A 12,079-nucleotide genomic window follows, 5' to 3' on the forward strand; every position below is an offset into this window, starting at 1 on the left:
CTGCTTAAAATGGCGGCCGCTCGAGCGCTGCTGCTGCTGGCACCAACAAAGCCCAGCCCCCTTCCTCCTCTAGGCAGGGCGGGGAGAAGCCAGGAGGAGGGAGGGAGGGAGGAGGCGCTGCCAGCACCGCCGAGGGAGGGAGAGGTAAAGAACGTGCACATTGGCGGTCCACGTGGCGATTCCTGGACCGTCCGCGGGCTGGATCCAGAAGGCAATTGGGCCTGATCCAGGCAATTGGGCCTGATCTTCTCCGTGCTGATTTAGCATGGTGCATGAGAGCCGAGTGGGCGGCAGGGGTCCATGGGCCGGTTAAATGACCCCCATGGGCTGCTTGTGGCCCATGGACCTTAGGTTGCTGACCCCTGGTTTAGGGCTTTCAAGGTCAGCACCAACACTTTGAATTGTGCTCGGAAATGTACTGGGAGCCAATGTAGATCTTTCAAGACCAGTGTTATGTGGTCTCGGCGGATGCTCCCAGTCACCAAGCTGAAATGTCAACATTTCCAGCAAAAATTTGCTTTTCGTGCAGGAGCGGCTGCCAGCAGCGTTTTTCCTTGGTGCGGTGTTTGTGCAAAAGCGCTTTGTTTAAACAGAGAAACAAACAAATGAGCAGATTCAACCCCGTAGTCATCCTCTGCATAAATATTGAAGGCAAATGAGTGAAGTCGTTGGCAAAGCCAAAACTTCTGTGGAGCTGGAGGAGACACAGGAAAGGAGCATCTGCCTAACACAGGAAGGCTTAAATATCTGCAGCGGGGAGACGGAAGAAAAGGAGGAACATCGGGCAGAAACTCATTAACTTCATCGCAGCTGAAGCGAAGCAGAAAGCCAGAAGCGGGTCCAACATCTCACCTGTGGAACTCATTGCTACAAGATGTTGCCATAGACCAGGGGACCCGAGGGCTGCATTCTGTCATGGGGATACTTATGGGTGCTGGGCATGGCCAGAGACAAATGTAGGAGGTCAGTAGATGAGACTCCAGCCATGTAAAAACCAGATAAGCTCACCCCCACCCTCTCCATCCACTACCTTGGCAAGAAAGAGGCATATCTCAGCAATGCAAAAGTGCTTAAGGAGAGTGTGGAGCAGGGTTGATGAGGGATATGGTTTTGGGTAAGTCCCAAGGGCCATATATCAAGGTTCTCCACTCCTGCCAATGACATCCCCAGAAAGGACTTTTAAGTGGTCTTGATAAATCCATGCAGGGTATGTGTTTGGAAAAGGAGGGGGAATATCATGGCTCCCTCTTCCCATACGGATGGTCCTGTGTTCAGCCCCAGGGACATTCAATTAAAATAAATTCAGGTTGGCACAAATGGGAAATCTCTCTCTGGCTTAGATTCTGAAAGATGCTGCTATAATATATATATATTAGAGAGCATTTACACCTTGCTCTTGAGTCAAAAGGAGCTCCCACATGTTGTTATTGTTGTTGTTGTTGAGTCGTTTAGTCGTGTCCGACTCTTCGTGACCCCATGGACCAGAGCATGCCAGGCACTCCTGTCTTTCACAGTACATTGTTTATTGCTTTCATTTTATGGCTCAATGGTCTTGTTAGATAGTAAAAATCAGGTTAAATTGTTGTTTTAGGGGTTGTTTTCAAAAGTCTGGAACGGATTAATCCATTTTGCATTACTTTCTATGGGAAAGCGCGCCTTGGTTTTGGAATGCTTTGGTTTTGGAACAGACTTCCGGAATGGATTAAGTTTGAGAACCAAGGTACCACTGTATTAAATTAGCACTTAAGGTGGAGATCTGATGACGACGACAACAACAACAACAAAGCAATCCAATTGCTTTGCACAATTGAAACCATTTAGAACCTATGCAAGAGATACTATGGCAAGAGGTGAAAACTCCAGAGCCAATATTTAAAAGCACCCAAAGTTTCGCTTTTTTGCTTGCTTGCTTAACATTTGCCGACAGATTTGCTGGAAAAGTCCCGGGCCATCCGGCAAGCCCGAGATGAAAGGACCTTCCACATATTTTATTACCTGCTCGCTGGAGCCACGGAACACATGAAGAGTAAGGCACCGGCAGTGACAGCTTCTGTTTCGAACCGTCGGGGAGCAGGGCAGGGGCTGTAGCTTGGTAGTAGACCTTCTTCTTTGCATGCAGAAGTTCTCAGCGGCATCCATAAGCAAGACAGGGGAAAACTCCCTGCCTGAACCCCTGGAGAGACTCTGCCAGTCAGTGCAGAAAATACTGAGATGGGTGGAAGATTGGTTCTGACTTGGTGCAGGCAACACCTGATTAACGCGCATCCAATTGACGTGAAACCGCACATGCGCGCATTGCAGCAACCCAGAAGTGGCTGGGAAAGGGGGCAGGGCAAGGGCATAATGGGGCAGGGTGGGCTGTGGGGTGGGGGCTACCTGGTTGGGAAAGGTCGGGCTAGAGGGTGAATGTTACAGGAGCATATACCGTATTCTTCGCTCTATAAGACGCACCAGACCACAAGACGCACCTAGTTTGGGGGGGAGGAAACAAGGGGGGAAAATTCTGAATCCCAGAAGCCAGAACAGCAAGAGGGATCTGGCTTCTGGGAGAGCCTCTTGCTGTTCTGGTTTATGGGATAGCGGCTGGGATAGCTGGTCTAGCTTTGCGCAAAGCCTCCGCAGGGCACGGGGAGCCTTCATCTGGGACAGCCCGCAAAGCCTCCAGAGGACAGTGGGATGAAGGCACCCCGTTGCCCTGCGGAGGCTTTGCACAGCTAAGCCAGAAGCTAGAACAGCGAGACGGAGCGCTGCACAGCCTTCCCTCTTGCTGTTCTGGCTTAGCCTCGCAGCCTGCATTCGCTCCATAAGACGCACACACATCTCCCCTTACTTTTTAGAAGGGAAAAAGTGCGTCTTATAGAGCAAAAATATGGTATATGGCCAAAGGGACCATGTTAGGTTCATTCATTTCAATGGCTCTACTCTGAGCAGCACTGAGTTGGCTGCAACCCTTCATTTCTGCATGTACTTCATGGGCTGCCTTTTGAGGTTATAACCCACACAAAGCCGCTTGCAGGATGACGGGGAGGACATAAATTACATTAAAACGTGCAGAATTTGTTATAAGAGGCACAAAAGCCTGCAGTTTTCTTTTATAGCGCTGGCTCGTCTCAATTCTGCTACTGTTCACTCTCTAGATGACCTGCTGCTCGAAGGTTTCAACAACTACACTTTCCTGTCTAATGGCTACGTGCCCATTCCCTCTCAGCAAGACGATGAGATGTTCCAGGAGACCCTGGAAGCTATGGGTATTATGGGCTTCAATGAGGAAGAGCAAGTTGGTAAGGAAGAAAGCAAAAAGCAAATGTGCTCTATCCATTTCTTTTCTTTCTGTATCCCGAAAACAACAACAATCTGTCACCCAGTGCAGGATGGATATTTAAGTGAGTGGTGATGGATGTTTAAAACTATCCTGATTTAGTCTGGTGAACTGCATCTCTCTCTTTTTTCGGTCTTGTATTTCATAGCAATAGTGGCATTTGGATCCAGGTTTTTTGCATGAAGGTATTTGAAAAGAGCCTTTCAGCAAAGCTGATATTGAGAGCGGTCCAGTTATATGCATTGAGCTTCCAGGCTTAAATCAGCTTTGCTGTAGGATTAGTTTCAGATACCTTGAAGCAAAATTGAAGAGAAAGGATTGTGATTTCCAATGTTAGGTTTGTAGTATTTTAAATTTTACCTTCTCAAGCTTCCTCTGCACTTCTTCAACGCCTGAGAGTGTTTATTTTAGCAACTATTCTAGTAAATGTTGGGGGGGATTTTTGTTCACCCGAATTATGCTTGCAACTTACTGCCTTCTCTATTATAACCACGTCCCTGTTTTCACCTGTGAAATGTTGGGTGGTTTGTGGGTAGCGTGGAATTGGATGGTGTGTGCAATATGGGAGATTATTTTGTTAATGGAGGCCTAGATTAGGGAGGGGAGGAATCACTAACCCACAAATGGGTGGGATCTGCAACTGGATTCCACAGAGCCTCTGGGTTTCTTCTTCCTGATTATCCACTATTTAGAAGGAAGGGGAAAGGGCATAGATGATGTATGAAGTGTGCAATGGCAGCGCCTTCTGCAGAAAGGCCTGTTGCAAGAAGCTGAAAGGAGAGGGGGAATTGCCTCGGCAGACATATGCTCCTCGCAAAAGCTGAAAACGTTTTAAGTAGTGATTTTAAAGATTTCTCCTGAAGAGGAGCTACTAGTCAGCCTAGACCTCGTCCTTTTTAGATATGGGACCCAGCTTTAACCCAGATCTGGAAACCGGCTTCTCTATATTTTGCCATCTATTCACTTGGTGATAGTCACAACCCAGCTCATATCAGTGGGTTTTGACCCAAGGGAAGAGGACCAAAGACATACAGTGGTACCTCGGGTTACATATGCTTCAGGTTAAGAACTTTGCTTCAGGATGAGAACAGAAATCGTGCTCCGGCGGCGCGGCAGCAACGGGAGGCCACCGTTAGCTCAAGTGGTGCTTCAGGTTAAGAACAGTTTCAGGTTAAGTACGGACCTCCGGAATGAATTAAGTACTTAACCCGAGGTACCACTGTAGTACCTTTTAGACATTGTTGAACTACAGCTCCTGCGAGCATGGCCAAAGGCCAGGGGGCAGGGATAGGACTTGTGGTCCAGTAACATTGGGAGGGCACCAGGTTGGCTATATCTGGCACAGAAAATACTGGGTTAGATCAGGGGTGGGAAGTACGTGGCTCTCCAGATGTTGCTAGACACCAGCTCCCATCATCCCCGTCCATCCACGATGCTGGCTGGGGCTGATGGTAGCTGAAGGTTGACAATATCTGGAGCAGTGTCATAGCAGGGGTTGCCAGCACCCAGGGCCGTGTGGGAGGGAAACGGACACAGTACACATGTGCATTCAACTGCCTAATGGCGTCTGCATCACCCAAGAGATCACAGCCACAGAGGTAAGAAAATAAGAGTTGTTCCATGGTCTGGAGAGGTCATTTCCTGGTTCGCATGGAGAAGCCATTTTCAATGGAGCCCAGAGACATAAGCACGCAGCTGTATTGAGGCAGCACTAGGCATGGAAATTTTGTGCCTCAGGCAACCGCTCCTTCTCCCCCATGCTATGCCACTGGTCTAGACAACTACCCCATTCCCCATCCCTGCGTTAGATGAACTGATGGCCTGACCTGGTTAAGGTAAAAGATAAAGGACCCCATGACAGTTAAGTCCAGTCAAAGCCGACTATGGGGTTGCGGCGCTCATCTCACTTTTGGGCCGAGGGAGCTGCCGTTTGTCCACAGACAGTTTTCTGGGTCATGTGGCCAGCAGGACTAAACCGCTATTGGCGGATGGAGGACTGTGACGAGTGCCAGAGCGCACGGAAACACCATTTATCTCTGTGTTGCAGTGGTACTTATTTATCTACTTGTACTGGCGTGCTTTCGAACTGCTAGGTTCGCAGAAGCTGGGACAGGAGCTCACCCCATTGCGGGGATTCGAACCTCTGACCTTTCGATTAGCAAGCCCAAGATGCTCAGTGGTTTAGACCACAGCGCCAAGCTTCAAATGTCTAGAACTCAGAAACTGTTTCCGTTACCACTCAGTCACATCAGGAACTTATGATCTGCATCTGTGCATTAGATTACATTACAGACTATTACTATTACAGACTATTGTATTTTAATATTTTGTTGGAAGCCACCTAAAGTGGCTGAGGAAACCCAGCCAGATGGGTGGGGTATAAATAATAAATTATTATTATTATTATTATTATTATTATTAGTTTGCAAATGAGAAAGAAATTCAATTGCCATCAATTTCTCATCTACCGCTGATCATTTGCGCAGCTCTGATCAGTAACTTGTGCCGAATGAATGCGTTTTTTGAATATAGGACGCTGCCACAGAACATGTCGGACTGTTGATCCATCTAACTTGGTATTGTCTACACAGACTGGTAAGGGACGCGGGTGGTGCTGTGGGTTAAACCACAGAGCCTAGGACTTGCTGATCAGAAGGTTAGCGGTTCAAATCCCCGCAACGGGGTGAGCTCCCGTTGCTCAGTCCCTGCTCCTGCCAACCTAGCAGTTTGAAAGCACGTCAAAGTGCAAGTAGATAAATAGGTACTGCTCCGGCGGGAAGGTAAACGGCGTTTCCGTGCGCTGCTCTGGTTTGCCAGAAGCAGCTTAGTCATGCTGGCCACGTGACCCGGAAGCTGTATGCCGGCTCCCTCGGCCAATAAAGCGAGATGAGCGCCGCAGCCCCAGAGTTGGTCACGACTGGACCTAATGTTCAGGGGTCCCTTTACCTTTACACAGACTGGCAGCAGCTCTGCAGGGTTTGGGACTCTCCCAGCCCTACCTGGATCATGTACGATCACCATCAAGAATGAATTAGAATTGTGTTTCTGCAGATTCAACACCGTTGATAAATTTTTCAGCACAGAGCAGTAGCTGGAAACCTGGGCTCTGAATGTTTGAGATGCAGCGAGCGAAAGATAAACTTTTTAAGCATTCCTGTGACAGGACTCTGCACAAACTCAGCAGAAGGGATTTGAACTTCAGCCAGGAAGTACCAGACAGATGACCATTTAAAGCTAGGATTTAGGGGCCTCCAAGCACTGACGTCCAAGCAGAGAGCTGCAAGGAGATCGGGACATGGGAGTTCGGATTGGGATTTATTTTTTTATTTTTGTAAATAAAGAGAAGCGGCAGCTGTGTTGAAAATGTTTTATGACTGGAAGAAGAGGAGACATCACTCAGATGAATTGTTTGCCATGGTTGTTTTTCCAAATACTCTTCCTCTTTTCTTTTCTTTAAGGCTCTCTAACTGCATTTGGTGCCTAAGGGAACACGGTGTCTGTAGTTTTTCAGTCTGGTGACACCTACTGGCCCAGAAATTTTACTGCTGTCTGCAGTATCCTCCAGACAGATTTTAAAGTGTGTGCAACTGATCTTGAGATAAAAGACAACTCAGAAATAAATTGTGGGCAGGGCGAACTCTGGGCTTAAGCTCAACAAATTTGGGGGTTGTCTAAAGAAAATTCAACAACTTTTGGGGTGTCCTGGTTTTTACTTTTTGAAATAGAGCAACCCAAACATAAATTAATTTTACGTGTAAACATAGTATTATTAGTATTATTCATAAGTATTTAATCAGTTATATACCACCCTTTATCCAAAGATTCCAGGGTGGTGTACAACATTATGAACATAATTTAGGCTTTATAATAATAAAAACATAATGCCCAGCATTTAACAAGCCATAGGGTTGTAACCTGGAATTCTGAGTATGAGATGTACCCAATTGGCTCCCGCTCATCTTTGGGACTTCGAAGCTTAGGGATTCATCCTGGCTACGAAATGTAAAGCAGACCTTTCCATCAGACTGTGGTGGGGCTAAAACTCTTTTCTGAGCCCCCTTGTTGACTGAGTGGAGTACAAATCTATATATATGTTCCAGCTTCTTAAAGATGTCTCCTTTACACCCGTGCAGCGATGCTGAGAGTCGTCTCATCCGTTCTCCAGCTTGGTAACATCGTCTTCAAGAAAGAGAGGAACACAGACCAAGCTTCAATGCCAGACAACACAGGTATGACAGAGGACTGTGCAGGATTCAGATTTCTGCCCTCGTTGTGAGTCCCACCCCCCTGCAAAAATGAACCATGTATAGCTTACAAGCAGCCATGCACACATGGCCAGGACCCAACAGCAGAAACTTGTATATCAATATTCAGTTGCTCATGAAAAATGAAAATCTGCCTTTCTGATGGTACATCTGACATCTCTTACTTGTGACTCAAATGGGGGGAAGATGCTGTATGAAATATTGGGTGCACAAATCAGTCAGTTTTGGTTTCTCCACGTTTCCCATTCCCCTCCCCCCCAGTCTTAAATTCCTTTCTCCACATTTCTGCAGCAGTTTTGGTGTGGGGGGTTTTGTTTATAAAGAACCTTCCTAAAAATTCACCAGCATTTGGGTGAGAAATTTCCCTAACAAACACATTTTTGTATGGAGTTTTGAACGACCTACACATTTTCACAAAAAAGGTTTTCCGAATATAATGCATCTTGGTATGTTGTTTTCATCAATATGTGCATTTTTTTTGTACACGTTGGTTGGAGGGACTGCATTGCAAAATTCAGGGCACGGCGGATTTTGAAGGATAGTTGTGTTTTCGTCCCCATGTTGGTTCGAAAAGTGCAAATTAGGTAGCTTCTTGTTCAAATGCAACCAAAATTGAATTTCTCCATGCAACCCTAGTATAAAACAACATTTCAATTCTCTTCTGAGAGCCAGTGTGGTGTAGTGGTTAAGAGCGGTGGACTCGTAATCTGGTGAACCAGGTTCGCTTCCCCGCTCCTCCACATGCAGCTGCTGGGTGACCTTGGGCCAGTCACACTTCTCTGAAGTCTCTCAGCCCCACTCACCTCACAGAGTGTTTGTTGTGGGGGAGGAAGGGAAAGGAGAATGTGAGCCGCTTTGAGACTCCTTCGGGTAGTGATAAAGTGGGATATCAAATCCAAACTCTTCTTCTGTTCCAGCTGCACAAAAAGTGTGCCACCTTATGGGTATCAATGTGACAGATTTCACCCGGTCAATACTCACCCCAAGAATCAAAGTTGGCCGAGATGTTGTTCAGAAAGCTCAGACCAAGGAACAGGTAATGGCCTTCTTACCCTTGTTTTCCTCAGTTCTGGTCCTGGTCTTCAAAAGATCCAACACCCAGACAATGGGAATTTTCCCAAGCCCAGACACCAATGATTGCCATGCAATAAAAGCTGGTTCCTTCATTGATTTTAGTCTTGCTTCCGTTTAACTTTTTCAACAGGCTGATTTTGCAATAGAGGCCTTAGCCAAAGCAACGTATGAACGCCTCTTCCTTTGGATTCTGAGCCGGGTGAACAAAGCCCTGGACAAGACCAAGAGACAGGGAGCATCCTTCCTGGGAATCCTCGACATTGCTGGGTTTGAGATTTTTGAGGTATGCCCCCTTTATTCAGCCCAAGGTAACTGGAGCAGCTGACCTCAGTCAAGGCCAGCTCATTTTCTTGTGTTCCGTGGTCAGTGCCAGATTTACATATAAGCTAAACAAGCTATAGCTTAGGGCCCCACTCTCTTGGGGGCCTCCCAAAATTTTAAAGAAAAAAAACACCTGGATGTACATTTCCAAAATATAACATAAAAAACAAATAAAATAAAACCCACATACAGCAACAGTGTTTTGTGTTGTGTAGGCTCCTATGATGTAAGTAATGGGCCCCGCCTGCTAGCCTGCTCCCTAAATTATCACTGGTTTGCTCATTTCTATATATAGGGTGCCTATATTCTGCATGCACTGGTTGCATGGCCACATGTGCAAATGGCTTTAGATACCTATTAGGGCCACAAATTACCATATAGCATTGTTGTTGTTTAGTCGTTTAGTCGTGTCCCACTCTTTGTGACCCCCTGGACCAGAACACGCCAGGCACTCCTGTCTTCCACTGCCTCCCGCAGTTTGGTCAAACTCATGCTGGTAGCTTTGAGAACACTGTCCAACCATCTCGTCCTCTGTCGTCCCCTTCTCCTTGTGCCCTCCATCTTCCCCAACATCAGGGTCTTTTCCAGGGAGTCTTCTCTTCTCATGAGGTGGCCAAAGTATTGGAGCCTCAGCTTCAGGATCTGTCCTTCCAGTGAGCACTCAGGGCGGATTTCCTTCAGAATGGATAGGTTTGATCTTCTTGCAGTCCATGGGACTCTCAAGAGTCTTCTCCAGCACCATAATTCAAAAGCATATATAGCATATATTCGATACAAAAAACAGTGACAATTTGTTGTTGACAAAGGACAGCTGGACATATAAAGGGCCCCATTACCTTCAGTTGCTTAGGGCCTCATCAAACCTAAATCCAGCCCTGTCTGTGGTCCTAGGCATTTTACTGCCTGAGGTGAAGGGCATGGTGCATTGTCCCCAGTTCCCTGTACAGAAGCCAGCTGGACTGGAGCTGAATCTTGTTCGATACTGGTCCAATGGGGCAGCATCCTCTGGTGCAGATGGTGGTGGTGGGCTTCACTCAGAGGGGACAGGCAGACTGTTCAGCATAATCCGCTCTGCCCTCCAACACTTCACTGCCGTCCTCCAGCAACTCTGAGGCACGTGCCTCACTCTGCCTAATGATAGGGCTGGTCCTGGTCCATACCATTTGTAGGTTGTCGGTTTTATAAACTTTATGAACTTGTAGGTTTATAAAGAGATGAGTAGTCCTCGTTTATTAAGTTTTAAAAGCCCCAATTGTTTTGGTCTTACCTTGATTTAAGAAGATTAACCCTGTATATGGCTGCTTCTTTACCCCTGCTTTCTCTCCACCCCCTCCCCCCGCAGGTCAATTCTTTTGAGCAGCTGTGCATCAATTACACCAACGAGAAGCTGCAGCAGCTCTTCAACCACACAATGTTCATCCTTGAGCAAGAAGAGTACCAGAGGGAGGGCATCGAGTGGAACTTCATTGATTTTGGACTGGACCTGCAGCCCTGCATTGAGCTGATCGAAAGACCAGTAAGATTGCTTTGTCTAGAACATCTGGTTGACATTCACCCATTACAACCATCTTCACAGAGCCAGTATGGTGTAGTGGTTAAGAGCGGTGGACTCGTAATCTGGTGAACTCGGTTCGCTTCCCCGCTCCTCCACATGCAGCTGCTGGGTGACCTTGGGCTAGTCACACTTCTCTGAAGTCTCTCAGCCTCATTCACCTCGCAGAGTGACTGTTGTCGGGGAGGAAGGGAAAGGAGGTTGTGAGCCACTTTGAGACTCCTTCGGGTAGCGATAAAGCGGGATATCAAATCCAAACTCTTCAGAATTTCTTACAGTCTGGTCAGGCTTCTGGTCAGGTCTAAATTAAATTAAATTAAGCAATTCATTAAATTTAAACTATTGCATTAAGTGTGACTTGCTAAATTTCTCAGTATTAAATTCTGATTTCTTATTTTTAACACACACACACACACAAAATGTATATCCCACCTGCCCCTCAAGGTGCTTAAGGTGGGATACAAGGTTCTTCCCCTCTCCCCATTTTGTCCTCACAACAGCCCTTTGAGGTAGGTTGGGCTAAGGAACAGTGCTGCTCTCCAGGCACTATTCCACCCCTCTAACCACTATACCACACTGACACCTTAGCATTGTATCACAGAGGATTGGCTTCCTTGGGTATAATCCATCAATTGATCAATGGAAGCGTTTGGCAACCAGAGGCTAATTTTAATCAGTTATGGCAAATTTTCCAGAGTCATCTGTTTGGCAGTGGTGAGAAGAGAATGCTGGACTAGATGGGCCTTTCACCTGACCCAGGAGGGCTGCTCTTAATTTCCTACGTTAATTTTTATCTCTGTGGCCATGAATTAACAGAGCAGCGCAGGGCTGTTTGCAAAAGGACTTTCTAACAGCCCTATGCTGCTCTTTGAACCTCTAAAACTGGAGTTTCTAGGCCCAGTGTGGGCCTGTTTGAAAGCCCTTTTGCAAACAACCCCACGCTGCTCTTTAACCATCCTAAAACCAGCTGGTTTAGGAGGTTCAAAGAGCAGTGCAGGACTGTTTGCAAAAGGGCTTTCAAACAGCCTTGCGTCGCACTTTGAGGTTTCAACAATTGGGGCTTCAAAGCGCAGCTTCACCTGATATGAGTGATAGATGGCAACCCTGCCAACCTGTCAAATTTGACCTGCTAGGGCTTGAGGAGACAATGATCTGTCCCCCCCCCTCCAAGACTCCCCACTCCTTCTCTAAACAAATGAGCGCTGTTTTCTTTCCAGCTCTTTACCAAATGGACACCGGCACAACAGTAAATTTCAGCAGTCAACGTCCAGTATGTTGGAAAGGTCTCTTCCGAGAGGTGATCTGATGATGTTCTGTTCTCTTCCATTTCAGAATAACCCTCCTGGTGTCCTGGCCTTGCTGGATGAGGAGTGCTGGTTCCCCAAGGCCACGGACACCTCCTTTGTGGAGAAGCTGGGTAACGAACAAGGCAACCACCCCAAGTTCCAAAAGCAGAAGCAACTCAAGGACAAAACAGAGTTCTCTATCATTCATTACGCAGGAAAGGTAAGGAGCAGGACAGGGGCATCCGAATAGACAATTTCTTTC

General features: G+C 46.9%; 1 protein-coding gene across 4 annotated transcripts in view; it reads left to right on the forward strand.

The window, feature by feature from the left end:
• MYH11 (myosin heavy chain 11) overlaps positions 1 to 12,079 on the forward strand; it is a 95,405-nt gene that overhangs the window by 43,236 nt on the left and 40,090 nt on the right. For all 4 annotated transcript variants that reach the window (XM_081839490.1, XM_081839489.1, XM_081839491.1 and 1 more), the window contains 7 exons: positions 1,928 to 2,026; positions 3,138 to 3,281; positions 7,453 to 7,548; positions 8,502 to 8,620; positions 8,789 to 8,941; positions 10,322 to 10,495; positions 11,864 to 12,037. In XM_081839490.1, coding sequence (XP_081695616.1) covers positions 1,928 to 2,026; positions 3,138 to 3,281; positions 7,453 to 7,548; positions 8,502 to 8,620; positions 8,789 to 8,941; positions 10,322 to 10,495; positions 11,864 to 12,037 — 959 coding nt within the window. The remainder of the gene's footprint in view (positions 1 to 1,927; positions 2,027 to 3,137; positions 3,282 to 7,452; positions 7,549 to 8,501; positions 8,621 to 8,788; positions 8,942 to 10,321; positions 10,496 to 11,863; positions 12,038 to 12,079) is intronic.

This window comes from Podarcis erhardii (genome assembly GCF_964252035.2).
Source record: "Podarcis erhardii genome assembly, chromosome: 14".
Lineage (NCBI taxonomy): Eukaryota > Metazoa > Chordata > Lepidosauria > Squamata > Lacertidae > Podarcis > Podarcis erhardii.